The sequence below is a fragment of the Thalassophryne amazonica genome, chromosome 1 (assembly GCF_902500255.1).
Source record: "Thalassophryne amazonica chromosome 1, fThaAma1.1, whole genome shotgun sequence".
In the NCBI taxonomy this organism is placed as follows: Eukaryota; Metazoa; Chordata; class Actinopteri; order Batrachoidiformes; family Batrachoididae; genus Thalassophryne; species Thalassophryne amazonica.
Window position 1 is genome coordinate 47,115,223 of NC_047103.1, and position 17,866 is coordinate 47,133,088.

The window sequence follows — 17,866 nt, forward strand, 5'->3', positions numbered from 1 at the left end:
TGTGCCTGTAGTAAAAAGTATCAAAAAACATCTCAAAATTTAAGATTAAAGGATTATTAACTGCACGCAAGGTCTGTACGGGAAAATATCAGACTGAGGTGCTGACATGTCAGGCTGGGCGGCTACCCGGCAACCATGGCGGGCTGGACCCGCAATGCAGACTCCCAGATCAGGCTTTGGTGTAAATGAAGTCATTGTCTTTATTACAGGCTTTGGTTCGGTGCACAGGTTTTCAGCGGAGCAGAGGTACAAATAGGGCTACCCTTACCAAAAAGTAGTACATGCAAGTATGTTTCAAGTATACTTCCAGTTTACTTTTTATATACTTATCAGTTTTTCCCTCCATGGCAACTTTATGGGGTGAATGTTTTTTCTAACTTCTTACTTTAAGATTGGTAAGGTTAGACCTTACCTGTGTGAAGCGCTTTGAGGCAACTCTGTTGTGATTTGGCACTATATAAATGAAAATAAATTGAAATTGAATTGAATTTTACACTTTGATAGAGTTGATTTAAGTATGATGTTAAGTATGATTTTTTTCTACTTCTCTAACTCTCTCTTTGCATAGCTTTGCATGAATTTATATGTTCAGTTAGCTGTTTTTCAGTTAGCTTAATATACATTTAACTGTTTTCATAGCGATAAATACATTTTTAGATTCAGATAGTGTTATTTTAAGTAAATTTTAGATTGCTATCTTTATATTCATTTAGCTATTTGCATAGCTTTGCATGAATTTATATGTTCAGTTAGCTGTTTTTCAGTTAGCTTTATATACATTTAACTGTTTTCATAGTGATAAATACATTTTTAGATTCATATAGTGTTATTTTAAGTAAATTTTAGATTGCTAGCTTTATATTCATTTAGCTAGTCACATACCTTTGCATGAATATATGTTCAGTTAGCTGTTTTTCAGTTAGCTTTATATACACTTAACTCTTTTCATAGTAATAAATACATTTTTAGATTCAGATAGTGATTCAGATAGATAATTATTGTATGGCCTTGCCTTACAATATAAAGCGCCTTGGGGCAACTGTTTGTTGTGATTTGGCACTATATAAATAAAATTGATTGATTGATTGATAGTGTTATTTTACGTCAATTTTACTTTGTTAGCTTTATATCCATTTAGCTATTGCTTTGCATGAAATTATGTTCATAGTGATAAATAGTGATACATTTTTAGATTCAGATAGTGTGATTATAAGTACATTTTAGATTGCTAGCTTTATATTCATTTAACAATTTGCATATCTTTGCATTAATTTATGTTCAGTTACCTGTTTTTCAGTTACTTTCAGATTCAGTTAGCTTTATACACACTTATCTGTTTTCATAGTGATAAAGGTTTCGACTGTGATTGTTTTAAGTGCATTTAGATTTGGTTAGCTTTATATTCCCTCAGCCCCAACCAGTCCCAGCAGAAGACTGCCCCTCCCTGAGCCTGGTTCTGCTGGAGGTTTCTTCCTGTTAAAAGGGAGTTTTTCCTTCCCACTGTCGCCAAGTGCTAGCTCACAGGGGGGTGATTTTGACCGCTGGGGTTTTTCTGTAATTGTTGTATGGCTCTTGCCTTACAATATAAAGCGCCTTGGGGCGACTGTTGTGACTTGGCGCTATATAAATAAATAAATACATTTGATTTGATATTCCGTTTGTTAGCTTACAAGCTATAATTACATTGCGCTAGATGAATTGTTTTCGGTTTAGATTGAGTCAAATTTATTTTCAGTCAGTTTTAGATTGTTTCAGGTAGGTTTTCCTGGAGCTGCACTCACTTTGGTTTTGATTAGGTTGGCTTTGTGTTTTTGTTGTTTTACAACACAGATATTGTTGATGATATTGTTTATTCAAGTATGGCAGTGGTAGGTCCATGACCTATACGGGATCTAGGCGCTCCCGCCACCACGAGCCTCCCAGCTGACTGGGTTATAGCAGTGGGTAGATTTGACTCATTAGCCCTCTTAAGGCGGTCCACCTAGGGGAAGGAAAACCCTGATGTTAAACCCCCAGCCTGGGTTACTGCCCCCGTGCCTCCAAGGAAGGTTCTTTAGCCAGAGGCTAGGAGAAGGTCACTCTGATGTAAAACCTACAGCCTGGTGGTCGCCACAGCCGTCTCAGCTTGTCTGTGCCACTGTGGAGTGCCACCTTACCTAAAGAGTGGAATTGGTGTGCGCGAGCTGATCCCCACTTTAAGCAACGAGCGCAGGCGGGAAGGACAGCCCTGCAGCGATGGGAAGAGGCGAAAACAGCAGGTGCATGATGGCACTGGGAGCTGCAGTCTCGATCCTGCATGCAGGCGGCTCAGGAGCTATGGTCGTTTGATTGCTAACCCGAGACAACAGCATCATCCGGCAGGGCCCTGGGTGACCAAGCAGCCCTGTTTAGGGCTAGCCCTGCTTGCTCCACATGGAGACAGACCTAGAAAAGGTGGTCTAAACATGGCTTGTCTCACCAGACCCGGTTGGCTCACCACTGCCAACGGGCATCACTACACGCGGTGCGAAAAGAAAAACAAAGAACCTGAAAATTGCGTGCTGGAATGTACGCACAATGTAAAGACAATAGTGATCATCCTCGAAGACGCTCAGCCTTAGTCGCCAAAGAGCTAGCAAGGCTTGACATAGACATTGCTGCACTCAGCGAGGTGCGCTTTGCAGACCAAGGGTCACTCACCGAGGAAGGCACAGGCTACACACTGTTCTGGTCAGGGAAGGCTAAAGAAGATCGTCGACTCTCAGGGGTTGGGTTCATGATTAAGAGCACCATAGCACATAGGTTACACAGTTTGCCAGTTGGACATTCTGACCGTCTCATGTCACTCTGGCTCCCCATCAACAAGGATTTTGCCACTATTGTTAGTGTGTATGCCCCAACCATGCAGGCCGACATCGGAGTTAAGGAGGCTTTCTATAGCGATCTGCACAACCTTCTACAGTGCGTCAACACCCAGGACAAGCTCCTCATCATGGGAGATTTCAACGCCAGAGTGGGCCGCGACTCTGATGTATGGAAGGACGTGCTAGGGAAACATGGCATAGGCAACTGTAACGACAATGGCCGCCTGCTGCTGGAGTTCTGCTCTGCACATGACTTGACGATCACCAACAGCCTGTTCCAACAGAAAGAGAGATTCAAAGCAACCTGGAGACACCCACGCTCCAAACACTGGCACCTTCTGGACTACGTTCTGATGCGACAGCATGATAGAAGAAACGTACTACATACCAGGATGATGCTTAGCACGGATTGCTATACGGATCATCGCTTGGTCCGTTCCAAGATTGCTTTCACTTTCAAGCCCCCTCCTAAGAAGAAAGGCCCACAGTTTAAGAAGCTACAAGTCCACAAGCTGCAAGACATAGACACAAAAATGGAGTTCCAGGCCAAACTAGAGGAGAGACTGGGTGGAGAAGAAGAAGGTCTGCCTGACGACCCTGAACAACAGTGGATGAGATTAAAGACCATCCTTCAGGAGACGGCAGCAGAAGTAGTGGGCTTCTCAGCCAGGAAAAATAAAGACTGGTTTGATGAGTCTGATGCACAGATCCAGGAACTACTAGAAAAGAAACGTGCATGCCACAAGACTCTTTTAGCTAAATCTGATGACCACTCTGCCAAGACAGCTTACAGAAATGCCTGCTCCACACTGCAAAGCAAGCTCCGCATACTGCAGAACGACTGGTGGCTAGCTTTTGCGGAGAAGACACAACAACATGCCGATGCCGGAGACATGCGCTCCTTTTATGAAGCCCTTAAGACCATCCATGGGCCAGCACATCAAGTGCAAGCACCCCTGCGCTCCTCAGACGGCTCCACCCTTCTGACGGACAAGGAAACCATTATGCAGCATTGGTCAGAACACTTTGAAAACCTCTTCAGTGACAAGCGCACTGTGCAAGAGTCATCAATCGAGAAGATTCCCCAGGTGGAGGTGAAATGGGAACTTGATGACCCCCCAACACTTGAAGACCACCACGCAGCTGAATCCAGGGAAGTCTCCCGGCATAGATGGCATCCCAGCAGAGGTGCACCAAAATGGAGGTGAGGTAGTCCTCGACAAGCTTCAGATTCTCTTCTCCAGTTGCTGGGAAAAGGGAATGGTTCCACATGACCTTCAGGATGCGGTCATTGTCTCCCTGTACAAGAACAAGGGCGACAAGTCCGACTGTTCTAATTACCGGGGCATCACTCTCCTCTCAATAGCAGGTAAGATTTTGGCTCAGTGCTGCTCAACAGGTTTACCCCTACCATAGCGCATGAAAATACTCCAGAGAGTCAGTGCGGATTTCGGGCCAACAGGGGAACCACCGACATGATCTTCGTCCTGAGACAGATCCAGGAGAAATGCAGAGAACAGAACATGGCCCTTTATGCAGCCTTCACATACCTAACCAAGGCTTTTGACACGGTGAGGGTTTGTGGAAGATTCTTGCACGCCTTGGCTGCCCTCCAAAGCTCCTCACCATCATCCGCCAGCTGCATGAAGGCCAGATGGGACAAGTGAAGTACAACGGGACTCTGTCCGACAGCTTCCCCATCTCAAATGGCGTCAAACAAGGTTGCATCCTCACGCCCACTCTGTTCTCCATCTTCTTCAGCATGATGCTTCGTGAGACCAAAGAAGACTTGACAGACGGCATCTATATCCACTTCAGAACCGACGGAAGTCTGTTTAACTTGCGGCGCCTTCTGTCCCACACTAAGATCACAGAACAGCTAATCATGGAGCTGCTCTTCGCAGACGACTGCGCCCTCGTCGCCCATACGAAGCAAGCCTTGCAGCACATTGTCAACTGTTTTGCTGAAGCAGCAAGAGCCTTCGGCCTCACCATCAACCTGAGAAAGACAGAAGTGCTATATCAACCGGTCCCCCATACAGCATATTTCCCACCCCAAATCAACATAGAGGGTACCAGCCTGAATGCAGTAGAGCACTTCACGTATCTCGGTAGTGTTATCTCAAACGACGCATCTGTTGCCAAGGACCTAGACAGTCGCCTTGCCAAGGCCAGCAGTTCTTTTGGTCGACCCTCTAAGAAAGTCTGGCAGAATCATGCACTGCGCCTTTCCACAAAAGTGCAGGTCTACAGAGCCATTGTGGTCCCTACCCTCCTGTATGGAGCTGACACCTGGGTTCTGTATCACCAGCAGATCAGATTACTGTAACGCTTTCATCAGCGTTGTCTCCGAAACATCTTCGGGATCAAGTGGCAGGACTACGTGTCAAATGAGGACATCCTTACCAGAGCCAAATTGCCCAGCATGGAGTCTATTATACTCAAACAACAGCGTCGTTGGGCAGGTCACATAGCCAGGATGGATGATACACGCATGCCGAAATTAATTCTCTTTGGCGAGCTCAAGGAAGGGAGACGAAACCAAGGGGCCCCCAAAAAGCGCTATAAGGACCAGCTGAAGAAACAGCTCTCCCTTGCAGGCATTCAGCATCAGTCATGGCAGCATCTAGCTACAGATAGACTCAGCTGGCGTTCCAGCATCAAATCCGCCAGCCTGAAGTTTGAGGCAGAAAGAAGTGAGGCCTCATGCCAGAAGCGTCAAAGACAGAAAGAGCGGGCAGCAGCACAAGCCCAGCCTACTCAAGTGTTCATCTGCCCCAAGTGTAACAGGTCTTGTGCATCCCGCATCGGACTTTTCAGCCACCAGAGGGCTTGTAGAAAATAAACTAAAAAAAAAAAAAAAAAAAAAAAAAAAAGGCCTTCCCACTATCCTCGCAAGCAAGGAAACTGCCAACAACAACAACTTATCAGTACTATTTTTTGGTAAGGGTAGGCATACACACAGTCATGGTCAGGCAGGGTTCAGTGGCACGAGCAAACATGGACATCAGGGATGGAGCAAAGGGCGCGGTCAAAAACACAAAGCAGGATCAAATAAACACGGCAAGGTAAATCAGGACTGTAGAGAAAGCTGGTAAGTGCATGGAGACAACAAACTGGCACTGGTGAGGTGACTGAGAGGAGATTAAATAAGTAAAACATAACAGAATAAATCATGATGAAAATAAATACTAATAAATCAAAGCTGAAAAGAACAACAGAAAGAGGGGGAAAAAGAGCTCCACGCCCTGTTCAGGCCAAAATCATGACAGACAGTATGGACCGAGCAAGCAAGGTTATGTCCCGTGAGGCTTCATCACGGCGTTGCTGTGCGCCATGCGGCACTGCCGCAACGCGCGGAATTCCTCCACAAGTCTGTCTCAATGTGCCGAAAAAGTGCTGATGTCCACGTCTTTTCACAATTCCTGTGCTAGTCAGATGACGTCCCGGATAAAACACAGCGTCCGGTTTGGAAATGAACAGCACATTCCACTGTTACAGGAGTTTTTGTCATGGAAAGAGGAGCGGAGGCTTCGCGCGTCGTGACAGGACATGTTCTGGCATGTCCAGGCACATCCACAATTTCTCGGATAATCACTTGATGGAAAAAACACCGACAGCTGTCTGAACGTCATCTCAAAGCCGTCCTGTGAGACCCAAATGGAGGTGGTTTTGTCTCGCTCTAGTAGCGAATCCATCGTAATGCGCAAAGCTTCCGCTCGGCTTTCCATGACAAAATCTCTTGTTAAAAGTGAAATCTGCCGGAAAATGGTTGATGTCCAGCTCTTGTGATAACCAGAGAAATGGCACACGATGGTCACGGATCCAGACAGCCATCCATTTAGAAATGAAATTGTCGTTCAGCCTGCCGATGGCGGCTTCGGAACGCGGCGCGCCCCACAGCCGCTGGGGGCCGTCCTTAAAGCGACAGTAACACTCCTTATTCTCTACCAAGCCCGTAACATTTTCACCGAAAGCCAGATAAATTTTTCTAATGGTTTCCAGCTGCCAGTCTCTAACAGTTTCTGAAAAAATTCTGATGGAAAAAAAGCCCAAATCATTCCGCCATTTCCTGACAATGAAAATCCCCCGAGGGAGCTGGACCACTCCTCACTCAAAGTCTGCTCACAGGCGAATGACGCAACCGACAGGTGTGGAAAAACTCACGCATGCGCACGATATATATATCAGGTGTGCTCATCCAATCAAGAGCTGGAAGACACCACTTATAAAAAATAAGGTGTAACTTGAGTCGGTAAAACTTGCAGGCCAGGGGCTCTTCAAGAACAGGGTTGGTGAACACTGCTGTATTTTAAATTTATATATATATATATATATATATATACGAGGTCTATTAGAAAAGTATCCGACCTTATTATTTTTTTCAAAAACCATATGGATTTGAATCACGTGTGATTACATCAGACATGCTTGAACCCTCGTGGGCATGCGAGAGTTTTTTCATGCCTGTCGGTTACGTCATTCGCCTGTGGGCAGTCTTTGAGTGAGGAGTCGCCCACCCTCTCCTCGTTTTTTTCATTGTTTAGGAATGGCTCAGAGACTGCTGCTTTGTTTGATCAAAATTTTTTCAAAACTGTAAGGCACAACTGAGTGGACACCATTCGATAAATTCAGCTGGTTTTCGGTAAAAATTTTAATGGCTGATGAGAGATTTTGGTCTGGTAGTGTCGCCGTAAGGACGGCCCACGGCGCCTGATGGCGATCTGCGCTTCGAGGTGGCAGCGTCTCGCCGTTTCAAGTTGAAAACTTCCACATTTCAGGCTCTGTTGAATGACAGATCTGGGCTTGCAGATTTACTTTACTACATTCAGAAGGATCTTATGTGTAAATATAAGTCATTTTTTGGTCCAAAGATCTGACTGCATTTATTTCAATGCAGGTCTACTTTAAGTACACTGTGTTCACAGTCATTTTGAAGCTTCCCAGTACAACCAATTTGATCTGTCGGTCACTGATTTTCTCCATTATAGCCACTGGAGAGGTGGTTTAAACATTCCCCACCCACACTGATTTACCCTGCCATTTGAACTGCCCGGTTACCAGTCACAACTGCCAATCTTTAAAGCATAATGCGTGGAAAGGTGGTAAACTACACTACTACAATACTATCCTCAGGCAAGTGTTATAGAAGTGTGACTTCCTGGACAACTAATCTGAACAGTTTTTACCCACAACCACTCAGGCTTGTGAACAACTCATACTGCATCCAAAACAAGTGAGTTTTGGATGCAGTATAGTAACACTTTATTAACACTATATTAACACTTTATTCTACACTGCTGCATCATTATAGTTATTGTTGTTAACATAATAATAAATACTATTATTATGCTACTTTTATTGCTTGTATTATTTTTATTCTATTTTTATTATTGCAGGAGATGTGAAAGTAAAATTTTCATTATACAGTTAAACTTTTTTCTGTGTATATGACAATAAAATTCTAATGACTATTTCTGTCCCACACACTGACAGGATGGGCTACAGGAAAACTACTTAGAGGAAGGAAGAATCCCGCTGAGCCAATCAAGTCCAACTTCTACTGAGGATTCTGATGGTTCACCCCTGTACACACAAACTGAATGTGGTCTGTGGATGTGCCTCTACAAACGTCTGTCTGTCTGTGTGTGTGTGTGTGTGTGTGTGTGTGTGTGTGTGTGTATTTATATTTAACCCAACAGCTGCTGCTGAAAGACCCACTCCCTCTGCAGGAACTCGACACAATGAGACAGAGAAAGAGAGTGAGGAAAAGGGAGAGAATGGCTATAACTGAGCCAAGTAGTGGAAGGGTAAAATCAAAAACTGCGTAAGGATCACAGAAAAAAACACACACACAAGTCTTTTAGATTCAACTGCTCAATCTACGATAAAATCACGCAAGACCAGGACAGATGAGCATTCGCAGAAAAATAGGAGAAACTGGAGATAAATGAGTGAAGGACATCTGATAAATGATAATAGATTGTGCAGGTTTATAACAAGGCCCAGGGTGCAGAAGATTGGAAAAGACAAATGTCATTTTCATTGCAATGATTTTGTCTAATACATTTACAGAGATGATTTTCACAGAGCCATGTAAAAGGATTTAGTTTCAACCCTCCATATTCACAAGGCCATTCCTAAGCCAACAACAAACCCAGTGACCCCAGGCCTGTTGTGTGGGCCGCCAGAAGAGGAGGTACTGCTGGCCCACCACCAGAGGGCGCCCTGCCTGAAGTGCGGGCTTCAGGCACGAGAGGGCGCTGCTGCCACGGACACAGCCGGGGGTGACAGCTGTCACTCATTATCTCTTGACAGCTGTCACCCATCTACACTACATCATCTCACTCCATAAAACCCAGACGTCATCTCCACCTCATTGCCGAGATATCATCGACCTGTGAAGGTAATAATCTCAGCCGTATAATTACCTGTGTTTAGTAAACACGTCATCTCCACCTAATTGCCGAGATATCATCGACCTGTGAAGGTAATAATCTCAGCCGTATAACTACCTGTGTTTAGTAAACTCGTTTTTGCAGCTGTTTTTCCTGTGGAGTGCATTATCTGGAGATTGGCGTGACCGGCGACAGCTTCGCTTTACACCCCACCAGATAAGTGCTGTGTGACAGGAGCTGCACGAGTGTGGATGAGAGGTGGAGGTGGAATCTCCACCATTGTTGTTACTGGGTGTGCACACACCCACATCTTATTGTTTCTGCTCCTTGCCAGCAGTACCAGATCCGACATTCGGAGACGGTGGCCACCTGGGGACTCGGGACTTGGCGGCTCCAGTATTCTCCGGGTTCGGTGGCGGAGGAAATCGTGTGGTTCCGGTTCTTCTCAGGACAGACGTCTTCTATCCTCGAGCCTGCCCACACGTCACCCTTGTGATTGACTGTTTGCAAAATTTCACATTCCTCTGTATTGTGGTTGTGCTCATTCACAACAGTAAAGTGTTCATATTCGACTCTTTCATTGTCCGTTCATTTACGCCCCCTGTTGTGGGTCCGTGTCACTACACTTTCCCAACAAGGCCTTGTAACCATGACAACTCATAAATCAATCACTGTTTGGGATTAATGACGAAAGCATGTGATGTTGTTCTACTACACAGCCTGAAAAGCATTTATAGTAAAGTTTACACCCTGAGGATTCCGGACTAACATTCCATATGGACGTTAGTGTTGTTGTGTGTGACTCACTCAAGCTGCTTAGCTGGCGGATGATGGCAGACAGCGTATTGTTCATCACACACTCCAACTCGCTACCAATACCCTCGGGGAGCGCCCTTTGGCAGAGGTGCCGGGGATCGATGTTCCTTTTCACCAGCGGCATGGTGAGGGCTCACGCTGGTGTGCACTGGCACATACACTGTGCAGAAAAACACAATAATATATATGATAAGTGACAAACTACAAGGGACAGTGTACAAAGATAGACCACCGGTAGTCCCCAGTCTGGTAATATCCATGTAGTCAATGTATGCTTTTTCTCTCGCTTGAAAACTGGATCATTGTCTCATATCTAGTCAGGATATAACTTGATATGAGATAATGGTATGGTCTGTTATAGTGACTATTTTGTATGAATCGCCACAACCAGACACATGTTGAAGGCTGATCAACACTCAGGCAGGTTGTAATTCATGTACACATGAATGAATTAATGAATTTATTTGGCACACAGACTCAACAATAACAAAAAACTGATAAACAAGACAATTCAACAGTGAACATGTGTGACCGAAAGGGTGTGGGCAGAAGCAAAGCTTATAATTGTCCACCCCGTATACATACACATATACACAAACTTCCAACAGCAAATACCAGCACAGACAGTATAAATTAATCAAATAAAAAAGAAAACACAGCCAGACAAACACAGTGCACAATCCCCACAAACAGCAACAATGACTTATAGAGCCTTATAGTATTACTTATAGTATTGTTCTTATTGAGCCTTTTAAAGTCGACTAATGTACTAGATAATTTTATGTTATCAGGGCAATTATTCCAAATATTAACACATTTAACAGAAATGCAATTACTTTTTACAGTAGTTTGAATCTTTGACTTCTCAAATACTAAAGCCCCAGTCACACATAGCAAGAATTTGCCGGAACAATGCCTGACACGGCAAATATTGCCATAATCTAATGCAGTCAGGAGGAAAACAGGCGTAGCCAGCAGTGTCGGAGCACAGACAGACTGCCTCGTCCGCACCTGTCAGATCACATCCAGTGTATTGTAGATGACACAGACTGCTGTCAGATGGCCATAAAAGGCGCTGAAGACTAATCTCCAAATGTCTGGATGGGAAACATGGGACCAGAGCACTGTGTTCCTCACGTGCACACGAGTGCGCAGTGTGCGTGGCGCACGCGTGGTGCTGCAATTAACAGTCAGCTGTGTGTGTGTGTGTGTACAACCCCTGGCAAAAATTATGGAATCACCGGCCTCGGAGGATGTTCATTCAGTTGTTTAATTTTGTAGAAAAAAAGCAGATCACAGACATGACACAAAACTAAAGTCATTTGCATTTTGACCAGCAGTCACGCATGGTACCGGTTCTGCCAATCGCTCCCCTGAAGAATAAAACAGCGATGAATGCCATCAGCTCGTAGACACTTGTGCTCCAGTCAGGGTTTGTTTTGCGGGCTTTATGTACTGTGCAGTCTGTGATGGTCCTCAGCATGCTGATGTCAAACAGACAAAGGAAGCTTTGCAAGCAAAAAGTCACTTTGCGTCTTGCAGTCTCCGTCGGTCCTGCATTGCTGACTGATGTCTGGGTTGTCTGCGTTGGCTAAACGGTGCTGAAGTCCTCAATCTGTCGCTGAACCCAAACAATTCCATCTCTCGCTGTCTCACAAGGTCCTGCCTAAAGATAACATGAGTTAAGATGAAACCTCTATTGCCCAAAAGGGAAGAACTGTTTTGCATTTAGGAGCATATACTATAAATAAAACCATAAACAGAAAGACATGAACACAGACAATGCTACAATATAAAAGCAAAATTTAAATAAATACCTTGGAGTTTTTGCTTGTGTCCTTGCTTTTCTGGGCCTTCTCTTCTCTTTTCTGGGACTTCTGTTCAGTGCGCTTGCGCTTCTGGGATGAAGAAGACTTTTCTCCAGTGCGCCTGCGTTTTTGGCATCGTGGTTTGTCTTCAGCATGCTGTTTGCCTTTTCTGACTTGGGAAGACTTTCACAGATGAAGGCTTCTCTTCATCGTCCTCTGTAACAATTATTAGTCTTATAGTCCGCTTATGTGCAAGTCTCATGCGAAGAGGCTGTTTCGGCTGTGAACCTGTTGGTGCTGGCATGTCCTCATCAGAGGAGGAATCAGAGGGGAAGAACTCTGATTCACCAACGAAGGAATCTTCATCACTACTCCCTGAGTCCACATCTGAGAGTGCTTGCAAAAGAGCTAAGGCTTCCAGAGGAGTGTATTTCTTACTTGACTGTCTTGCTGCCATTGTGATGTTTGTCTTCTTGACTTGAAGATGTGTCTGCTTATGCCCACATACATCAGGTAACCCTAACCCCACACAGCCTGTTTGTCTATGCAGACTGGGGACTGCATGCTGCATTAACATATGTTTGGGCTAGTGAATGGCTCATTAAAGTAGACCTGCATTGAAATAAATGTGGTCAGATTTCAGAAAGAAATAGCTGATATGTATTTATAAGACCCTTGTGAATGCAGTAAAGTAAATCTGTAAGCCCAAATTTGTAATTCAGCGGAGAAATCTTCGTTTAAAAATGACAAATTTGCAGCTAAAATTTAGCCCTCTGCGAAAACAGTTTGTACATCCCAATCATTTCCATGACGTCGGGGAGAAGATGATGTGCTCGCGCCTTCAGTCCAATCCTGCATTGAAATTGATTTTATCTGTTAGTAATGTTACTGTTATACACATCCTGGTTTCAACATCCAAAAGTAAGCTGCAATGAATACGAGATACAGCTCTGCATGCTCAGATCAGCGGCGGCATCGACAGCGGGCGACGTTCGTCCCCGACGCCTAGCTCTCACTGCCTCCGATGCATTTACTGAGTGCATGCGCTCGTTAAATTCCGCCACAGGCCACTCAATTGAATTTGCGCGTCGGGACAGAACCGCTCATGGCACACAACAAAAAGCATGTCCGTGTTGGAAACCATTCGGAAGATTCAAACGGCTTTCGGTGGCTTTTAGGTCGAGTGAGTATCCGAGAAATTGTGTAACAGCTGGGCATGTCACAACTTGTCCTGTGAGACTCACGAATTCCTCCGCACATCTTTCATTACAAAATCTCCTGTAACAGTGGAATGTGCCGCAAAAGTGCTGATGACCAACTCTTCTGCAATTTCTCTGGTAGTCAGACGACGTCCCGGATCAACACAGCCTTCACTTTGAAAATGATCTGGTCGTTTCATCCTGTCGATGGCCGCTCGGAGCGCGGCGCGCCCTGCACCGCTGTGGGCCGTCTTTAATCCGGTTGTAATGATCCTTAATCTGTGTGACGCCCAGAGTATCTTCACCGAAAGCCGTCTGAATCTTCCGAATGGTTTCCACCTGGCTGTTTCTCACAGTTTCTGGAAAAATTTGATTCAGCGCTGCTCCAATCGCTCAGCCATTTCCCTGACAATGAAAATCCGACGAGGGGGGTAGACCAGTGCTCACTCAAAGCCTGCCCACAGGCGAATGACGCAACTGACAGGCGTGAAAAAACTCACGCATGCGCAGGAAGGTTCAAGCTTGGCTGATGCAAGCGCACATGATTCAAATCCATGTATTTTTTGCAAAAAATAAAAAGGTCGGATAGTTTTTTAACAGACCTCGTATGGTGTTGGGCCTATATATCGCATACCAGGTATCATGGATCAGTTTACATATGTCAAAACTTACTTGAAGAGGTCATGTTGCCTTATGCTGAAGAGTACATGCCCTTGAAATGGGTGTTTCAACAAGACAATGACCCCAAGCACACTAGTAAATGAGCAAAATCTTGGTTCCAAACCAACAAAATTAATGCCTCGCACATGTGAAGAAATCATGAAAAACTGTGGTTATACAGCTAAATACTAGTTTAGTGATTCACAGGATTGCTAAAAAAGCAGTTTGAACATAATAGTTTTGAGTTTGTAGCGTCAAAAGCAGATGCTACTATTATTGTGAACACCCCCTTTTCTACTTTTTTTTTACTAATAGCCCAATTTCATACCCTTAAGAGTGTACATATCATGAATGCTTGGTCTTGTTGGATTTGTGAGAATCTACTGGGACCTTGCTTCCCATGTAACAATAAGAAATATACTCAAAACCTGGCTTAATCTTTTTAGTCACATAGCACTACTATTATTCTGAACACTACTGTAGGTGATAGACACATAAGAATCAAGGCACAATCAGAGCATGAGCCAAGTTTTTTTTTCACTAATTTGAGAGGTCCTGTGACATCTGAAATGCAAATTATATACCGAAAAATTATGATTCACAATCACAAATTTTCATCTCAGTGGAAATAAGAAACACAATATTAAACTGCCTTTTTTGTTTGAAATAAATGAGAGGTGGAAACTTCGTAAGAGGGTTCAATTACTTTGAGTGTGCATTTAAAGCCAAGTTGGGTCACACTTAAAGTGTTCCTTGTACGAGTAATTGTGGTGGCATCACTACTTTGAGCTTTTCCTTATGTCTTTGGTGATAGTCTGACTCCAGAGATAAATAAAATTAGCAGTCATGCTCATTTCAAGCAAATAAGAAGAAAATTAACAGTGAGTTTATTATATTTTATAAATGTAGTACAGAGTTTTCAAACACTGAAGCACTGAATTATAGGTTAGTATTGGAAAATCATAATTTCATCAGTGCATTCAGGGATTGACCCACTGTAACTGTAACACTCTGGATTTGGTCCTTGTTTCTGGTATTGGCATTTCAGATATTGGCATTTCTTCTCTTTACGTCAGCAGTTTCAGATCACTCACTTAAAGTGTAGGTGACACGTTATGTCATGTTTTATTGAATATTTGAGACTAAAATTAAACAACAGTTTGAAATTTATCCTTTCCTGATGCACATTTACTGAAGTGATAAATATTCGGATTTTGGACCGCCTGCCACTAAAAACCAGGAACTTCTGGCCCAGTCACAACATTGGAATCAGAAGGAGGAAGTTACATCAGAACAAGAACCATTGTCTTAATAGCCTCATTAATCTATGGATTAATTTATGGATTTTCACATGCTACTGACAGCCCCATTTCCGAGTGGTTCAGGTCGGAGCTGCACCATGTTTTCGGTGTGAGATTGGTTATTCTCGCTGGCAGAATCTTTTTGATTGGCAGGTGGAAACACTTATATTGACAAGCGTGCACTTGCACGGTGTCCGCGGCCTCTCCACTCAACACGAAGGCAAAACTGAGCATTTTCAGATTTTTTTGTGGATCATGGGATAATTTTGTCATGTGTGACGTTATGAGCAGATGAGGAACTCTGGGAGTCTTTTAATTTGCAGTGCAAAGCGGTTCGTTAAGAGCAAAGACTTGATCTATCAGCCACAATAATGGATTACAGCTTTCGCTGTAACCTGGCACCAAATTCCTGTGTGACAAATGGACTTTTTTCAGTGAAGACAGAAGGAATTAAATTTTGTTCAAATGTCATTTCGTGAAGGTGGATAAGTTTAAAGATGATCTCACTGAAACGGACAGGTAAGACGATATTATTTACTCCTTCTGTGAATGGTTTTAACATTTAATAATAACGTGTTACACTAGTACTAATGTACAGTACATTAACTGTATTCAAAAAGGAAACAATATTTAATTTAAAAGTAACTGATATTTTCAGTCCCTTGTGTCATTTTTCAGATTTGAAATGTATGTACCTTTTCTCAAAAATAAATAAAAAATCTATACTTCCTCACCATGTTTTTCTGACGTCAAGGACAGCAGAACAAACTTTAAAAAAATTTTTTAATCATTCGATTATGACCACGGAGCTGGGGAAAAAAGTTTATCATCTGCTGCATGCTGAAATCGTCTGCATTATTTATTTATTTTATAATCACCATTCTGTGTTCTGAACTCTGCCAATGAAATGAGATGAGATATACTTTATTGATTATTTAGTGATTATTTGTGCGCATTTTTTTGGTGTCACCTACACTTGGTGTCACCTACACTTTAAGTTCACACTTTCATTCTAGTGTCACTTTCTGGACAAGATCAATCAGTAGGTAGCCAAGCGGATAGCTCATGGGTTAAAGCAATAAATTTTCATCTGAATGAAATTTTTTCCTGGCAAAAATCAATGCCGGAAATTCCCTAAAATGTGGCATAGTCGGGCACACACTCTTTTTTCCTCAATAAATACAATAAACACATTATACAGTATACAAATCTATTTGAAATAGCCTCTAAGGAGAGAGAGAAAAGCATAAAAAGAATGCAAAACCTGAACATAAAGGTACATAAAAGGGTGGTGGGGGGCAGGGGTGTAGTCTTTATTATGGGGGGTCTGGGGATGCTCCCCCAGAACATTTTTAAAAGAACAAGTCAAATTTTGTATATTCTGGCGAATTTTAATGGGTATGAAGCCCTCTGAAACAAATAGAAGTCACTTCAAACTGTGAAGTAAAAACACAGTCTTGATTATGGGGAGGTCTGTGGATCTCCCCCCATAATTTTTAAAAGAGCAAGTCAAATTTTGTGTATTCTAGGTGAATTTTAATGGGTATGAGGCCCTCTGAAACAAAGAGAACTCACTTCAAACTGTGAAGTAAAAACACATTATTCTAGAACCCCAATTCCGATGAAGTTGGGACATTGTATAAAATGTAAATAAAAACAGAATACAATAATTTGCAAATCCCCTTCAACCTATATTCAATTGAATACACCACAAAGACAAGATATTTAATGTTCAAACTGATAAACTTTATTGTTTTTGTGCAAATACTTGCTCATTTTGAAATAGATGACTGCAACACGATTCAAAAAAAGCTGGGACAGTGCAAGGCTTGACATAAACCAATTTGCCCCACTGGCCCAAAGGGCCAGTAGAATTTAGAAGCTAGTGGCCCACAGTGTAGGAGCACTGGCCCATGGTTTTGCGCGCAAGAGTTCATGAAATTCCACACTAAAGTCCTGCAAATAAAACTGCCTATATAATATAAACCAATCCAGAAAAAAACATAAAATGGTCTATGGACCATGAAGTAAAAAAAAAAAAAAAAAGATCAGAGGGCATTTTCAAGTGTAAAAAAATGCAGTGACTCCCATAAAATTTAGAGGGCATTTTTTAGCAACCCTCAGAGTTGGCTAACTCACAGTCAGAAATGTAAAATACAGATGTAGGTCTATATCAAAACTAAAAAGTATGCCTTGTCTGGATTGGAGGTATAGATCTAAAAACTGAAAAGAAAAATTATGCTTGGCTCCTTTGCTAATGTTGTCACAGTGGGGTTTCCACAAAGGCAAGCTGGTTAGACTTTTAAACTAGCTTCAAAACAGCCACGGTCTACCAGGACCAAGCATATACTGTATTTACTTATCAGCATACGACGGATAGGCCCTGCAGATTTGGCAGAAAACCTCATTCTCCTCTTGGTCATGACCAAGCCATGGCCATTTCTGTGGCCAGGTCGGGACAAAACCTCTCTTCCTCTTGTTTCTTTCATATAGCCTGTCCCTCTCCCTTAACTCATCATCACTAAGCTTCCTCTTCTGGCCAATTCCTTCAGCAAAACTCTTTCCTGGTTGTTGTACAGCTTTGGGTAGTTATAGTTTAAACATATTTTAACTTCAATTTCAAAGCATTCTGTTGCGATTTGCGCAGCTTCCCGCGCATTTAAAGATGCTAATGAACATTGCAGAAGATCGTTGACGGAAATGGCCGAACGCACACTCCATGCATCAACAACATACATTTCAATGTGCACGAGATTCTGCGGGAGCATGGTTAGGGATGGGTATTGATAAGATTTTATATATCGATACCATTATCGATCCGATTCCTTATCGATTCCCCTA

General features: G+C 43.1%; 1 protein-coding gene across 2 annotated transcripts in view; it reads right to left on the bottom strand.

Moving 5' to 3' along the window:
* The window catches only part of wasf3b (WASP family member 3b), a 108,867-nt gene that overhangs the window by 33,671 nt on the left and 57,330 nt on the right, over positions 1-17,866 (bottom strand). Inside the window, exon 1 of one of the 2 annotated variants that reach the window (XM_034169178.1) lies at positions 10,049-10,181. In XM_034169178.1, coding sequence (XP_034025069.1) covers positions 10,049-10,181 — 133 coding nt within the window. Of the gene's footprint in view, positions 1-10,048; positions 10,218-17,866 lie in introns of those variants that run through there. The other variant, XM_034169172.1, reaches the window with a different exon arrangement.